The sequence below is a fragment of the Carassius auratus genome, chromosome 40, assembly GCF_003368295.1.
Source record: "Carassius auratus strain Wakin chromosome 40, ASM336829v1, whole genome shotgun sequence".
NCBI lineage: Eukaryota > Metazoa > Chordata > Actinopteri > Cypriniformes > Cyprinidae > Carassius > Carassius auratus.
This window is the reverse complement of record NC_039282.1, coordinates 5818861-5837082: the sequence shown is the minus strand read 5'-3', so window position 1 is coordinate 5837082 and position 18222 is coordinate 5818861. Positions and strand designations below refer to the sequence as shown.

At 39.0% G+C, this 18222-nt stretch overlaps 1 protein-coding gene across 1 annotated transcript in view; it reads left to right on the top strand.

Annotated features, from left to right (window-relative positions):
- The window catches only part of igsf9ba (immunoglobulin superfamily, member 9Ba), a 53284-nt gene that overhangs the window by 2268 nt on the left and 32794 nt on the right, over nt 1-18222 (top strand). The window contains exon 2 of the mRNA XM_026226205.1: nt 13954-14151. Coding sequence (XP_026081990.1) covers nt 13954-14151 — 198 coding nt within the window. The remainder of the gene's footprint in view (nt 1-13953; nt 14152-18222) is intronic.

Genomic DNA, 18222 nt, shown 5'->3' with positions numbered 1-18222 from the left:
TGAAGAGCAGCTCTTGGCACAGTTTGCAGATTGTCGGTAATGGACACCTCTGGCAAAGTTCCCTTCCCCCTTACCTTGCCAAGCACTATTTATCTGACCTGCAGCCTTCTGACCGTTGGGTGCAACCACTCTTCCTGAGCCATTCCTGGTTCAAGAAGAGTGAAAACTGATACCTTTCTGAGATCTTGGGTTGTGGATTCACACGTATACTGTATATCTATATGATCCTAAGGAGAATAACATGGTCTCCAATGGCTCAAAAGGTCAGGCTTTAAAAAAAGTTTCAATATAATGTATATAACATATAATTTTTTCAATTAGCATGATTATGAATGTCCTATTAAAGTCCTGCTAAAGTGGAGATTTTTAGCTCAGTTTAGAAGAAAAATCTCATTTTGAGAAAATGGCTTTTAAAGACATGGATTTTAATTGAAATCTTTACATGCAAATAGAGAAAGCGCTATAAAAGAAACGTTAAAAAGTGTATGCTTTCATTACACTTGTCTAAATAATACTTTACTAATAATACTTTATGCAAATATCAGAGGTACATTACATGTTATAATTTTGCAAACATTATTATTGTTTTTTTAAACATTGCTCCATGAAAGGCGTATTAAGGTTTTTGTGCTAATGTTCTTATAAGATATTATTAAAGAGCAGATCAATTTATATAGATGTTCTATTAAAGGGATAGTTCACCCAAAAATGCACATTTCGTTTATAAACCTTAATCTCTTGCTTCTACTAACTATATTAACCCCCGGAGCCATGTGGAGCATTTTTTTATGATGGATGGACAGACTTTTTTTGGGCTTCAAAATCTTGACCACCATTTACTGCCATTATGATCCAGGACATTTTTTTATATAATTCAGATTTTATTCTTCTGATAGAAGAAAGTCAAACACGCCCAGGATGGATTGAGGGTGAGTAAATGATGGGGTAATATTCATTTTTGGTTGAACTATCCCTTTAACCTTAGTGGAATAACGTTTGTTCATGACATCGAGAAGCCTTGCCAGAACATTAGCCAAAGTTCCCTGCTTGCTTGAAATTAGCAGTAATGCAGTTTTGTTATTTATATTAAAAATAGTTTTTTTTCCAAAACAATAAAAGCTTATTCCAAACTACTTAAGAACGTCATTCCTTTAACAGATGTTTTTCTTCATTAAAGTAATATATTCCAAACTAATTAAATGCAGAAATTTTAAACAATGAATTTTGAAGTATTTGATTCGAGATTGCATTTGAAATATATTTTTAAATAAATTTAATAAATGAATAAATATGACAAAATTAGCATAATGTCCTCTTACAAATTCCTAGTTTTACACACTTTTTTAGTTATCAAAAAGTATTGACACCAGCCCACCACAACTCAAATGTATTAATTTACTGGAAGTCTATTAGACCAACTTGTCATGATTCTGCCCTCGTGTCCTTGATTTTTCCTAGTCTTGAGGCAGGATCATGACAGACCCGTGTTTTGTGTACAAGCACATGGCCTTGCCTTTGGGCCATGTGCTTGTGTTGTCTCGTTCCCTTGCCCCGCCCCCCTTGTTAACCTAGTCGTGTCTTGATTGTCCTATCTGTAACACCTGTCGTGTCTTGATTAGTACCCCTATTTAGATCTCCTAGTGTGCTCTGTCTTGCGTCGGTTCATTGTGATTTGTGTACCTCATATGTGTTCAGCATTCGTGATTGTACCTTGTCCTTGAAACTCCTCGAAGTCTTTTGTCCTGCAGTGAGTGTTTGTTAGTAGTTAGTGTTCAGTCTTTGTTTACCTTGTTTATTGTGTTTTGTAGAATTATTTGGTGTTTACCCTAGCCCTTGTTTTCCCCCTCGTGGGTTTTTATTTTCCCCTTTTTGTGAATAAACCTGTTTGTGTTGCAATTCCTGTCTGCACCTGAGTTCCTCCTTGCCAAGATCCTGACAGAATGAACCGACCACCAAGGAACTCAGCAGACAGGAGGCAATGCTGGATGGCATCAGCCAGCCAGCGAGATTGTTTTGAGGGCTCTCGCCTTGTGGTGTTCCGGGGGACCAGGGGAGGTCGTTCCGGAGCGAGCGGGCGAGAGGAGGAGCCCCAGAGGTCCCCACCTACCCAGCTGCCGGTGATCCCGGAGGGTCGTGTCCTGGCCGTGGCAACCCTGGGGGGTCAGGCAAGCCCCTCCCAGAGTCCTGAGGTGCCCTCCTCAGCCAGCAGTCTCCCCATGAAACGAGGGAGACGGTTTTCATGGGAGTCAACTTCTGAGTCTTCGGCGTCCGAGACTGCCCTGCCCGAGACCAAACTCCCCCAACCCGCCTCTGACCCAGCTGTGGCCTCTGCACCGCGCCCAAGGAGGAAGAGGAGGAAGAGGGGGCCTGCCGGTCCTGTGACCCTGTCTCCTCCCGTGCCAGCAGCGGAGAGCGCTGGCGTGCCCGTGCCAGCAGCGGAGAGCGCTGGCGTGCCCGTGCCAGCAGCGGAGAGCGCTGGCGTGCCCGTGCCAGCAGCGGAGAGCGCTGGCGTGCCCGTGCCAGCAGCGGAGAGCGCTGGCGTGCCCGTGCCAGCAGCGGAGAGCGCTGGCGTGCCCGTGCCAGCAGCGGAGAGCGCTGGCGTGCCCGTGCCAGCAGCGGAGAGCGCTGGCGTGCCCGTGCCAGCAGCGGAGAGCGCTGGCGTGCCCGTGCCAGCAGCGGTGGGCGTGCCCGTGCCAGCAGCGGTGGGCGTTCCCGTGCCAGCAGCGGTGAGCGTGCCCGAGCCAGCAGCGGAGAGAGCTGGCGTGCCCGTGCCAGCAGCGGTGAGAGCTGGCGTGCCCGTGCCAGCAGCGGTGAGCGTGTCCGAGCCAGCAGCGGTGAGCGCTGGCGTGCCCGAGCCGGCAAAGAAGAGGGCAGTATGCAAGTCGGCAGTCGTGAGAGCGCAGGAGAGTGCCGCGGCCGGCTCTGCAGCAAAGACTTTAGTTCAGTGTGTCTCATCTCGTAAGGAGATGCCAATTGTCTTAGCGGCTAAATCCTTTTCAGATTATTTGTCTAGTCTTGTCCGTATCCTAGAAGTCCCCGTCAGTCCTGTCTTGTCCTCAGACCCTGTCCCCAGAAATCCCGAGTGTCCTGATGTCGTCTCCCCGTGTCCCGTAGATGTTGTCTCCCCGTGTCCCGTGAGTGTTGCCCCGTGTCCTGCTGATGAAGTCATGTATCCTGTTGATGTGGCCCCGTGTCCCGTAGATGTCCCGTGTCCTGTTGTCCCCCCGTGTCCAGTAGATATTGTCCCGTGTCCAGTAGATGTTGTCGTCCCGTGTCCAGTAGATGTTGTCCCCCCGTGTCCAGCTGTCGTCTCCCCGCGTCCCGTAAGTCTTGCCCCGCGTCCCGTAAGTGTTGCCCCGCGTCCCTTGTCTGCTCCTGTCATGTCCCCTGTCAGTTGTCCCGAGACCCCTCCCCGCCCCTCACCACCCAGACCTGCCCGTACCCCCCGTCGTCAGCCTTCGTCCTGTCCTCCTAAAACTCCTGCCCCACCCACTCACCCTGATCTGTCCCCCATGAACTTTGTGGTCCCGCCTCCTCCCCTTCCCTGTTTGTTTTTTTTGATTTGTCACCCTAACCCTGCCGTCGTGTATTCATGTCTGCCTTTGTTATTATTTGTCATGTCTTGTTGGTTTGTGTCGGTGTCCCAGTCTGTCATGTCAGTCGTGTCCCGTGTTTGATGTTCCCTTGAGGAGCGTCTGGAAGCCGCTCCTTAAGGGAGGGGTTCTGTCATGATTCTGCCCTCGTGTCCTTGATTTTTCCTAGTCTTGAGGCAGGATCATGACAGACCCGTGTTTTGTGTACAAGCACATGGCCTTGCCTTTGGGCCATGTGCTTGTGTTGTCTCGTTCCCTTGCCCCGCCCCCCTTGTTAACCTAGTCGTGTCTTGATTGTCCTATCTGTAACACCTGTCGTGTCTTGATTAGTACCCCTATTTAGATCTCCTAGTGTGCTCTGTCTTGCGTCGGTTCATTGTGATTTGTGTACCTCATATGTGTTCAGCATTCGTGATTGTACCTTGTCCTTGAAACTCCTCGAAGTCTTTTGTCCTGCAGTGAGTGTTTGTTAGTAGTTAGTGTTCAGTCTTTGTTTACCTTGTTTATTGTGTTTTGTAGAATTATTTGGTGTTTACCCTAGCCCTTGTTTTCCCCCTCGTGGGTTTTTATTTTCCCCTTTTTGTGAATAAACCTGTTTGTGTTGCAATTCCTGTCTGCACCTGAGTTCCTCCTTGCCAAGATCCTGACACAACTAGCCATTTCAAATGCAACCAATCACTAAACACTTCACTTTCACTAAACCGATCACTTTTTTTTTAGTTGCAGATACCTACGTACATTATTAATAGTGTCGAAAAAGCTGTGAGATATCTACAGGCATCCACTGTCAGCCTGTATGGGTCAATCAGTAAAAGCACAGTGCTGCTGTCAGCCCTTGTGAGGCCGGGGTGAGATGTAGTGGTGTTTTAGGCCGAGCTGAGACACTAGCTCCTGCTAGAGTTGGGCACGCTGCCATGGTGCTGCCTACATCCTCTCCCAGTCTCACCTTACAGTCTGTCTCCTTCCAGTCCTCCATCAGCTGGGGCTCCGTCGGTGCGGCTCGTGCCGCTTTCCTCACTGCCATGAAATATTCAACAGTCCACTCAGACATACCGGACTTCACAATGCACTACATCAGAAGAGCCCTTTGCACTCGACTGCGCACTGCTATAAGGACTCTCCTCATTAAAATGAGCTCTTTTATACTGATGCATTTACACAGCTTTTTGTTGTCGGAGGGTGCACTGTGTAGCGATATGCATTGGGCTAATTTTCTGCCACATATCTCTTCGCATTGTTCATGTGAAATATTACACTGATGGCTTTGTGTTTAGGAAATAGCAAGCACAAGAATCTCCCTTCCTCCCTGAGGGACGCTTTGCTATCTTCGAATTTCCTGTTCCCTTAGGCATAGCTACTTTATAGCGGAGAACTCCGCAGTGGAGGTGGTGTATTGTACGCCGGGTTGGCCGGCTTCATTTTTCATCATATTTTAGATCATGTCTTATTAAAAAGATACCTTGCATTGTTCTGTGTGGTGGGTGTGTCGTCATGCTTTCTGATCTTATCGTACCTCAGTGTAATGTGGGAAAAAGATGCTGATGCTTATGCTTTTGTTTTGCTCAAGATGGGATTTCCTACTGAGAATGTGCATTTCTTGCTTTGCTGTTCTCAGTTTTTCTGTAATCAACATTCCAGGCATCTTCACGTCTGATGCGGTAAACTTTACGATCTGATACTCTGTGTACCTGCCTCTGTTTGCCTTCCTCCTGCATGTATTTGATCTCTTTATTAGCTGTGATTTACTGAGATTATACCCCATGCTGGTGTTCTGGGACCGGTGTGAGGGAATTTAGGGCCAGTTAATGGAACTGTTATTTGGCCTATTGCACCATTATTGGGTTACATTGGCTTGCATGTGTGCTTTTATGCATTGCAAACATAAACATTTTCTGTGAAGCACTGAGCGTTAATATTGAAAACTCTGATTAATTAAGTATGTCACCTAAATGGCTATCATTGTTTACCACAGCAGATAGAAATAAAGACATGAAAAAAAAATTATAGTATACTATGTTTGCAATTTGCTAATATTATTTGATATTACTTTGATTAAATTGAATGAAATTAAATAGCAGGACAACTATAAATTCATGAACACACTTTTAAAGCTGTTTCCTGCAGCTTTTTAATTTCATTCAATGAAATATGTCAAATATAGTTATATTATATAATATATAGCTTTAGTATATCTAATAATATAATAAAATTATATTAAATGCAAAATGAAAACTGAGAAAAATAAAATCCCATCCTTATCTCTCTCTCTCTTTTTCTCTTTGTTTTTGTCTTTTCAATGAAAATGTTCTCAGGACAAATGATTGGGTCAGCGGTTCAGTGAATTCCTTAATCAGATTTCACCTACTCAAGGTCCTAGCGTTGTTAATAATCTTCAAAGTATTTCTAAACCAGTGGCTAGATGGAAATCTTTAGCATACGTTGCCATCAAATCCATGTTGAGTCTAGGAACAGATCAGTAAGTTCAGAGACACCAGTCTCCAGATGGACCACAGTGATGAGTTTGCGATGCATTCCGTCAGATGGACATCAACGACCCTGTTACAGTGACGGCGGCTTGTGATTCCATTGAGAAAAGCGGCCATCTGGTGTCCCCAGAGGTCTCTTATTTCATCTGCTAACTTTTCTTTTGTGCTAGAGCCATAGAGAGGGCACTATTACCTTTAGCATGCAGTGTAGAGGGTATTTGCTGCAACATAACCTCAAAATAATCTTAATTATTATACTATAAAATATTCTCTTAATGTTTAGAGTTCACCTAATTCACAAATTTGAGCTGCACTGACAAGGGAGTTAGACCCCATTTTGCTACTATAACCACTTCTATTCTTTTAAGAAGGTTTTCTAGTAGATGCTGCAAGAATGTGGATTGAGAACTTTGCTTCCATTCAGACACAAGAGCATCAATGTGGTCAGTTCTCATCCTTACGGCATGTTGCTTTCTTTTTCTCAGCTCTGACACATTGCTCTCCGAGAAATGACCTTTATCATGTTCAGGCTGGCATTCAGTTACAGATTTGTCAGTTGCTTGTGCAGCCGAGTGGGTAAGTGTCCTTGAGAACCCACCTCTGCTCTGTTCTCCATTTGATTGCCTATTCATGATGTGTCCCAGTGGCCCTGTTGGCAGGGAGACTAACGCTGCCTCTCTGTGCATCAAGATTATGCTTGATCCCAGGAACATGGTTTTGATGCTGATTTGCTGAGTAATTGCCATCATATAATATTAGTTTATGCCATTAGTGAGCATGAAAAGACTGTACTGTATTGTGAGTTGTATAATCAGTATAACTGCAACTAATTGTGATGAATGTAAACAAATTTATTCGTCAGCTTCCAGCATGTTGGCATTCGTTTATTCATCCTGATAGTGGATATTTTCATCTGCTGGTAGAAAAGGATTTTAAGTTCTGGATTGTCTGAGCTTTAGTAAGCATTCAGCTGGTTGATTGTGTTTCAGAAAGGGAGGAAGTCACACCACCGAGAGCTCCTCTTTGAGTCGACTCATTCATGGTTTATAGTGGTTTATAGTCGGTTCTGTAATGTTTGATGTCAGTGTTTTATGTGGAACCAGCACTGAGTGAATACGATCAGATTGTTTAATTAGATGTTACAGAAGATACTGAATAGTGTTACTTAGAGGGTTAGTTCACACAAAAATAAAAATTCTGCCATCATTTACTCACCCTCATGTCATTCCAGACCTGTATAATTTTCTTTTTTTTCTGTAGAACAGAAATTAGATACTTTAACCAGTTTTGGTTATCGTTGATTTCCATTGTAAAAAAAAAAAAAAAAATTCAGTACTATTTCCCCAAAAACCTGAAACAAATCAGAGAAGTCACAACATTTTCTGTTGTTCTTTATGAACCATATTTTTGCATTTTTGTACATACTGTGTGCACACACATACATATACTGTGTGTGTTTATATATATATATGTGTGTGTGTGTGTGTGTGTGTGTGTATAGATATACATGAAAAACATATATATATATATATATATATATATATATATATATATATATATATATATATATACAGTAGATGACCTCAAACATAACAGATGTGGACTAAATGCCACACAACCCTGATTTTAATTATTTGGTTTCAAGGTCATTTTTATCCTGTAAATATTTGATGTAATTCGACTGTCTTCTGTGTAAATGTTACATTTCCCTACAATGAATAATTTATTACTACCCTCATTTGAAAAGGGATGCCACCGAATGCCTTGATTTTCTGGTGAAAATGTTATAAGCAAAAAGACTGGAAAAGCATTTTGTTTAGTTCCATGCCTTTTTACTTATTTTAAAACAAAAAGGCTGCATGAATAATGATTTGGATGATATCTCGACACAATCTCCTCTGTGCTCAGCAAGAAATAGGGAATGTGAGCTTGAAGTATATGGATGTTTGGTTTGAACACCTCAGCATATGAACAGACACACACAGAGACATAATTAATCTACTGTTTTAACAGAGAAAGCCTCCACTGTTCTTTGATAAACTGACCAGCCCATGTTATTCTTCCTCTTAATATGACCTCAATAAGGTTGGGGTGCCATGTTAACCTTGGAAATTCTCCTCATCCAAGCTGCGCAGGTCATCATTTCTCTTACAGACCAGGACCAAATAAACAGAAAGAGAGAGAGAAACAAAATAAAAAAACAATTTAGAGTTTAAATGTGTTCTTGATGATATGTGTAGGAAAAAGGTAAGATCTAGTCATGGTTCTAAAAATAAAAATAAAAATGTACAAAACATTGTTCTGTAGTAAGGGTCTTTGAACCAAAACAGTTGAGCTAAGAGCTCAATCGCTGATATAAAGCTCAAATATACGCCCCATTCGGATCACCAAGGGCCCATATAATGCAGTGTAAATGTGTGGTGTGAGTGATGGGTGTGTTTATATGGGCTGAAAGGGTCATGTGTCTTTGTTGTGCCTTTGGGAGTGAACGCAGACACAAGTGGATTAAGGGGTGAGCTGGTACTGGGGTCCAGCACCTTTAATCCTCATGTTCCCCGCCTGATATACAGTCATTTGCAGTAGTCTGTTTTAGCCCCTTCTTTGAGCTACATGACTGGAGATTTCTTTCTAAACCATACACTCTTAAAAATAAAGGTTGATTATTTGCATCTATAAGAACCTTTAACTTTCAAGGAATCTATTCATTCCACAAAAGGATCAGTTCCTTTTAAGAAATGTTCTTTTAAGAGCTGTTAACCGAAAGGTTCTTTGGTGAACCAAAATGGTTTCTCGGCTTATGCGACATTAAAAAGAAATGACGCCATGAGATTCAATGTGAAGTGTTACAAGTGCTACAAAACCCAAATGTCTCTGCTTTAGTTTAAAACTATATGAAATAGTTCTAAAGCTGAATAGGCTTCTTAATTCACAATTCACCACCTTTACAATAAAATTTCGAATTTATGCAATATTAGATTTGTATTATATATAGTTAGTCATTTGTTTTCATTGCATTAATTCGGGGAGTAAGTGAATGCAATTTCATATTGCTATGATATGGAAGTTTTGTTTTTGTATTTTATTTTATAATTGTGTTTAGACTACTTTTTTTTACAGAGTCCCGCACATGGCATGCAGGAACAAAAGTAGTAGGCTAAATTGTGTGAACGATTTACTACTTTGTTCCCTTGATTTATAAATTGTGCGCACGATTTACTAAGTCATTCCCTCAATTTGCTAAATAGTACACATAATATATAAGAGGCAAATAAGTAAACTGTGTGCACGATTTAGCAAATTGAAGGAACTAAATAGTAATCATAATTTTAGTAATTGTACAGTGTCGTACATTGAGGGAGCAAATTATGAAATTGTGCACACAGTTTATTTTATTTATTATTTTCCTGCATGTCATGTGTGGGGTTCTTTAGTTTTTCAACACAAATAACATAGAAATCATAAAGACAGAATCCATGGTTAAATCTAATCATTGTTGTGAGAAGTCATGCATGGTTGTGGATGCGAAAGTCTATGAATATAGAAGAGGACACACTACACTTTTCGTTCCATTTGTTTCCATTTAGGAAACGCAAGTTCATGCGAATTTAGCTGCATTGCAAAGTTTGTCCTGTGAGCTCTGACCTGCGAATTCATACCCTGTAAAGATGTGTGATCAAGATGGATTTGTTGCATTATGTGGCCTCTTAACTGAATATAAAGAAAGTAACGTGTAAATCTGCAGGATAACAACATTAAAAGATTAAATGTTTCAGATATTTTATGTTTTTTTGGATATTTCTTCGATTTTGCATTATACATTAAATTATAGTTTTAAAAGATGCACAGAGTCAAGTAAAGTCACCTTTATTTTTCTAGCGCATTATACAATGCAGATTGTGTCAAAGTGGCTCCACAGAGATACGAGTGTGACGCCAGATTACAAAGTGTCTGTAGAAATTGTGTGCTCAAAATCCATAGCATAGATACTGTAGACAAACTATGGTTTATTTTTAAGCTAGTATCAAATTAGAACCATGCACTGCAGAGCTTGGACATTTGTGAGTTATGGTGATTTACGGTTGAATGTGCTTTTTGAATGAGCATAACTCTGTAACATTACTGGTAACTGCTCTTACACGTCAAATACAATATATCACCATTGTTATTGGTCTCTGTCCCTACATTTTTCATTTTATAGGCCCTCACTCCTCTACTAGTTCCATCATATCAGGTGGTGGTGACACCATATGTAGAATATAGCATATGTAAGTCTGAAGCCCTGCAGTGAGGTTATAAGGAGGAAGTGGGTTAGATAAATATTTATAAATTACGAGAACTAACAATAAAGTACAGGAAAAGTATTCCAATCCTGATTCAAAGGGTCAGAGAGTGACTAAAATTACAAGTAGGAAAAAATAAACTGTAGAAATAAGTATGTAGAAGCTATAAAAAGAAGCTTTCTAAATAAAGCTGCATTGCTTGTTAGCAGAATAGGTGGAGTGTTAATTATGTGAGATTCCAATGTGCAATGAGCATTTTTTTTGCAACATTTTTAATACAGTATATACTGTATGCTTCCAACCATGCAGAAGTGTTAAAAGATGACAATTAGCCCATTCTAGCCAGGCTAAACGTTAGGCTCCCTGACCCACATTCACGGCTTGCTGAAAAGCTCTTTGTGAACCTGCTCTGTACTGGTCATGTGCAGATTGTGAGTTTATGCTTATGCATGCACCCTGTTGGTCTCTCATTAAAGTTAAGCTGCTCTCTTTTTCAGGTACTTTGCAATCTTCTGCACTTGCAATAGTAGAGCGGATTTCAAAGCCCAGGCCCGTGACTGGAGGGTCCAAGCTTTACTTTAGGAAAGGAGTAATTTGGTTAAATCTGCACTGTTTCTGACCAAAAACTTTAGCTACTGTAAATCCAAATCAGTAAAGTGGATTAACACTTCCACTGGATAAAACTGATTAAACTGGTAAACAAAATCACAGTTGCATATGAATTTGGTTGAAAGTTGAGAGACAGTTGTTATTTTTTTGAAACTTACTGAAAGTTAATGATTTCCATAATGTGAGTCCGAAGTGCGGATCGAAGCTCCATACTAAAATATTTCTGCCAGTGTTTCCTGCACTGAAGTTATTTAATTGAATCTACTGAATCAATGCTTTTACATATTCAATATTACAGTCTGACTGTGTGATGAGAGAGAAAGACCAATGTCTTAACAATGTGACAATACAAAGTCATTAAAAAACAGACACAAATCAAAAAAAGTGTTTGAATTGGCTTGTGTTGTTTAATTTTTCACTCAATTTGGTATTGTCAACAGCTCATCATATGCATTTATTTTTGGAGAAACTGAAGTTTGGGGGAAAAGGAGTCTTAAACTCAACAAAGTGACATTTATTTGATCAAAAATACAGAAAACATTTATATATATTAGGGCCGGGACTCGATTAAAAAAATTTATCTAATTAATTAGAGGCTTTGTAATTAATTAATCGAAATTAATCGCATTTTAATCGCATATAAATATTTGACCTGAAAACAGTGAGAAGTAATTTTTTTTCACATGGATTTATAGTATACCATTGAATAATGACTGAATACATAAGCTTAAGCAACAAAATATTGTTTATTTTTGTTCAACCAAGTCTAGCAGATCAGTGCAATTTTTGCCATGAAGTGTAGCAATAGCATATTTAGAAACAATTTAGAAATAGTACATTTCAGAAATTCAAGAAGCTTATAGGTGCTGGAACCTTCTGTAAAGAGTTTTTTAAGTAAAACACAATACTGTCAATTACATTCAGAACATTGGAAACCATGACTATTAGAAAACATCTCTCTGTTGCTTCAGAGGCCATAACATACTAAGTCCAACTCTCAATAACCTTGGCCAAAACAATAAAGAGTTCAACATAAACTGTTGCACCAACAAAATAATATATAGTTCAACATAAAGTGTAAAGTCCACGCTAGCTGCTTTATGTTTTACGTTGAGGTGATACTTGAGGCTCGATGTGCTGCAGGCTGCAGTGATATGCGGAGCGAACCATAGACAGTAAAAGAAATGGACACAGCGACCCCATTGGAACTCAATTGAGACAAATGAAGCCCAGTTTTAGCGTTTTTTAGCACTTCCGTTTCTGACGCGCAGACTCAAACGAAGCTTGACGATGTCAGCAACCTGTCTGACAGATGTAAATCTTCTAGTAGCTGTGCGTGAAAACTGCCATCGTTAATCTTGCAGAGACGGCGAGCTTGAGCGGGGAGTTCTTTGTTGTGAGTGAGCAGGAGTAAGTATTCTGATTAATTATTTTGTATAGTATTTTAAAATGTAACGCCAGTACGCCATATTAAGTTAATTACCTGCGAGCTTCTCCACCTGTCTGTACGGTAATGCGACAGAGAGCCGAGTGGTTATGACGCAATCGTTAGCCTATTTTTTACAAAAACTGTTTATACGGGGCCATAATGTAACATAGAAGGTAATGGAGCCCTTTATAAATTGTCGTGTATCTTTAGAAATAAATAATGGACAAATGGAGTCTTTAAACGCCTCAGATGTAAAGTTATTCGCTGTCAAAGTGACGCCAAAATGAATGGGAGTCAATGGGAATGCTAACGCAAGTGAAGTTCTGCTAAAAGATGGCAGCCCCCACCCGACTTCAACTTCCGGTCGAGTTCCTTGCCCCTTGGAGCGAACGCTAGTTGGTGCTTCAGTATAATCGGTCCGCCGAAACAAATCCAGTGAGAAACGTTCCGCGGTGCAAAAATAAGTTATTAAAAATGCGGGAATTTTTTTTTCTGTAATTAATTAATCTTAGTTATTAGTTATTAATCTTTAACGCGTTAAAGTCCCGGCCCTAATATATATATTTTTAAAATATATTTATGAATTTGAATTTTCAGCACCATTCAGTTTTATTTTTCTGTAAATGCCTAAACTGTCAGATTAAATCAAATTAATGCATCCTTTCTGAATAAAAGTATGCATTTATTTAAAAAAACAATCTTTAAATCTGATCAGTTCTTCACTTACTCTTGCATTTATTTTGTCTAGTTAACTATGTTAAATTGTATACTGTCATTTATGTAAGTTAAAACTCAGTGTTAAATTGGTCTTAAGTGATAGTTTAATGATATGAAAGTAGTATTTTTTTTAGTGTATAGTAAGCAGGGAAAGACAGAGAGTTACATTTCACTGCCACTGAATGACTTAGTTTTCCATCCAGTGTCTCCGTGGTGGAGAATGCACCGTCAGCAGGTCCTTTGATCCCGGAGGTGATTTTCCCCTTCATTGAGGCGCTGAAGCCATGCTAACTCTGATAGAGGAGAGAGTGCTCAGTGGCTGTGGTGGAGCTAGCTGAAGAAAATCCATTCCTCCAATATATTTTCTGCTGAGGCAGGTACAATGACCTTTAGCGTTCTGATAGGTCATCCACAGGCATGTGACGTTCTTGTGCATTGATTGCTAAAACTCTGGCCCCTCTATTGTCAAAGCCATCCAAGTGTGAATTAGCTGAGATCAGTGAGGTGCGTGAAGAAGCCTCTTGATATCTCATTATCTGCTTGGCTGTTCCTTTTAAGTAATAATTACCTGAGAACTTTCACAGGTCCAGCATTTGGGAAAATATCCAAGTCTTAACAACAAATGTTTTTTTTTATAGGACAATGAGCTGTTTGACACCTCACTTATTTGGCAAAAATGCACTTAAATTTGCAATTTTTGGTGCTATGGTGCGGCACATGTGTTAGAGCAGTAGTGCTTCTGAGGATGCAGATTCAAGTCTGGCCTGCTAAAGTTTCTGATCCCATTCCCTATTTTTTCCTTGTACACTGTGCTGAATATGTCTGTTTTTTGTGTCCAGGTGCCCACGGAGTGAGAGAGGAGCCCCAGTTTGTGACGGCCCGTGCAGGAGAGAGTGTTGTTTTGGGATGTGACGTGAGCCACCCCCTAAACGGCCAGCAGACTCCCTATGTGGTGGAGTGGTTTAAATTCGGTGTGCCTATTCCCTTCTTCATCAACTTCCGTTTCTATCCTCCTCATGTGGACCCTGAGTACGCCGGTAAGCGCCAGCATCTTTGTAATGTCCACAGTTTCAATAACTATTAATTATTGTGTAAAGTAGACAATTAATTGTATGCCAACTAAGTGTAGAAAGTACATACTGCTCTTCCCATAGTAGATTACAGTCTGAGACAATGTTGTTCTTGTTTACTAAATTATTAAAAATAATTTGAAATAAAAGTGAAATAAAAAATGAAATGAAAATTCAGGAAAATCCTAAAGTTGAAATAAAAACCCTGAAATAAAAAACGAATAAAATTATACTACTAGCATTCCAACTTAAATTGAAGAAATAGTATCTTTCAGGTTATTTACAGTTTGAAATAAGATTTTAAGTTAAGGATTTTCAAACTTTTGAATCCCTTATTAACCAATAATTCAAACTTGAATGTACATCATAGCATCAAAACCATGATAAACCAGCAAAAACCAGCCTGAACCCGGATAGATATTCACAGCAGGCTTTGTAGCAGGAATAGTATGTGAATTTGGACTGAGCCCAGGGCTTTAGGTTGGGTTTGATTAAATTTACCTGCTCATGACAGATTTACAGGAAGCTGTTAAACTGTAAGCAAACCATTAAAAGTTCCAGTCACACCATCACTCTTCCTTTTGAATTCAGAAGTGTTGCACTTGATATAATGTGCTCATTTTGAGTGAGGCTGAGCGAAAGCACAGTTTTTCTATGTTTACTACTTAATGCGAAAGCGAGCCCTTTGTCCGACCCAGGGAAAAAGAGAGTGTGAGCAGTCCTTGACATGGATTGGGAAAAGCTTTAGTAATGGCTGCCTGCTAGCATGGCACTCATTTTCATTTGAGGTGAATTACAGAACCTTAATTACCGCAGATCTGGTGGCCATCTGGGTGAAAAATCACCTATTATCAGCACTTCTCAAAGCACACACACTCCACGACACAGGATGCACAGCTGCATGACTAGGGTGACCAGATTTCTCAAGGTTCAAAACGCGACGGGGGTGGGGTATATATATTATCAATATTTTTAGGCGCAAGGAGAACTGATTGCAGAACTGGGATTGCAGTTGCACGGGGTGAGAGAGCTGTTCTGTTCTGTTGTGTCAATCAGCATGATTCCACCTGTCCCGCCTTCACTTACTACTTACTACAAGTTAATTCATAACGAATTGTGATTGGATGGTAATTTTGTTCTACAACAGGCTTAGTTACCTTTGATTAGTCCGTTCTTGTGTGACAGAACACTACTACTACTTACTCTGATCACCCAGTTGTAAAGAAATTTTGAAATAAAGGACAAAACATGATTTTTTTCAAAATAAGTCGGGACAATAGAGCTGAAATATGGGACTGTCCTGGGAAAACGGGACGTCTGGTCACCCTATGCGTGACATCCATCTCTATGATTGTTTGAGATCATTTGATAATTTGACTGCTATGTCTCACCTTATTAAATTGGAAACTTCTTTTGCTTTCTACATCGAGAGAGCTCTGTTCCAAAACTTATTTAGCTGCAGTGCTGTCCGTGGCCTACATAGACTGCTACATTCTAAGGGAGCATTCTAACTTCACTGGAATCATTAGTTTAATGATTCGGAACACAGTTTATGGAAATGGAGTAAAACCTTAAGCTTCTTCGATGTTTTCGTCGTGGCGCTCGCCGCTGTTTTTTACTATCTTGAGAATTCAGAGATCGTCGAGACTTTCCTGACCTAAATAATTTGTCACACTGTGCATGCGTGAAATGCGTAAAAAAATTTGACGTAATTAACGACAAACAACTAATTAACGTCGTTAATGTGCTATTTTTGACAGCCCTAATATAAACATATAAACAATTTTGAAAAAATTGATTTTATAGTTTTCATTAAAAAAAATAATAATAATATACACGTATATTATAATAATATAATACTTTTTGATATGAAAAATAATATATATATATATATATATATATATATATATATATATATATATATATATATATATATATACATTATAAATTATATTGAAAATTTTTTTTGCTTGGCATATTTAACATTTAAGAATTGTATGATATATTGCAAACATAAATGTTGGGTAGAGTAGTTAGTACAGGTAAACTTTGCACACACACACACACACACACACACACACACACACACACACACACACACACACACACACATTTCATAATATTTAATATTCATAAAATTTTAATTGAAAAATGTATATATTTTCAGATATTTAGTTTTTGAACACTTTGAAAAATGTCAATATTTAAAATTCATAGCTAACACAAATATTAGGTAAAATAGTAATTAAGTAATAGTAAAGTTTCCATATTTACAATATATATTATAAATATTTTATGATATTCTAAAATATATGTAGTAAAATTTATGTAGTTGTTCAATTATTTTGTTCATTTTGAAATTTGATAAACATTGTTATTTTTGAGTACTTTTAAAAATAAAAATAAATGAATATATATTTATAATTTGCTCACTGTTTGGCTGTTATCAGACATTATAACTGGTCCTTGTGTGTTATTTCTTAATGAATAGCTTTCATGTAAAGAGCACAATTATGATGCTTTTAAATGTTGTCTAGCTAGGCAGCTCACTATTGAGAACAGAGCTACTATGGTGGCTTTTCAGAAGTGGGGTTTTAATTGAACGGCTCCCTCTCTGAATGAGAGGTCGAAGCTCAAGAGGAGGACAGGAAAGAACTTGTAAATTAAATCTTTATACTGCAATTTGTCATCAGTTCTCTTCAACCATAAACATAAATAATTGATTTTAATAAGAAAGAGGAAGGGGGAAGTGAATTATCATTCCAGTATTTGGTTGTGGCCTCATTGCATTTTAAATTACATATGAGATCTAATGTATAGTTCCAGGCTTCCATCGGTGTGACTGTAAATCATTGTCTCATGTGGGTACTATAGCGTCGCCATGGCAGCTCATTTCATATTGTTCTTTTAAGCCACAAGGCTTTAGTCTCACAGTTTGGCTGGACCTGCGCACAATTACCATTGAACTCCAAAAGGCTATTACTATAACTCACAAATGCAATTTTCTGCTGCAGGAACTCCCAAACTCTCTCCCTGTTGCCAGCCAGAGCTCCGCGTCTGATTCCTCGACCAATTTAGTGTATTAGAGTCCTCATTGTCTTGCAGACGGACAGTCTATGCGGCAATCATTGCGGCAGTTTAGATGTGATTCACACAGGCTCTCCTAAAGTGATTCTTAGCTAGAGGCAGATTGTATTCATTCAGGACTGGCCTGTTTACGTGCCCCTAAAACGCGGTGGACAAATCTATCCGCAGTCATTGCTGACAAGAGGCCTGAAGGAGGATTTTGGTAATTAAGCGCCTAACGAGTTTGTTTAATGAACGGCCCTGTGTGCAGTGTTTAGAACATGATCTTCTGAGGTGAGCCCTCACAAACCTCTGCTGAAGCTCATATATACAGTAAATACAGTACTGTAATTATTCATTTTTAAAAGAATTGTGTTCTAAAATCTATTCTTGTGAATTTTCAGCGTCATTACTTCAGTCCAGAGTGTCACATGATCCATCAGAAATCATTCTAATTTTTAAAAAAAATAACATTTATTTTTTAAATTAATATTAATTAATATTAACATATTAATTAATATTAACAAATAGTGGACACATTGGCATATTTAATGTTAATTGATAATGTTTTTATTCAGACATATGTTTAACTGATTCGTTTTTTAATTTTATCACCTGAATGTATTTTGTGATTTTCTCATTTTTGTCTTGTATTCAACATCAGTGTTTGATATAGTTTTTTTTGTGTGTTAATTTTATATCTCATTTACTTTGATGAAGATATCTTTGCTTCTATTTATAGGAATTGCAAGAAACACTTTTCTGATTTAGTGTTAATAAACAGGAAAATGAATATTTGGATACATGTGCTAAGGACTAAAACACTAAAATACAAATGAAAAGTGGTGGTTAAAATGGCTAAAATTGTGTTACCATAGGCATAAACTCTTTGTTTGGGGTTCCCAAAGCTCCATATGCTAATGAAGATCCATTTGGGAGGATTAAAGTCTCTGAATGTTGCCTGAACAACTG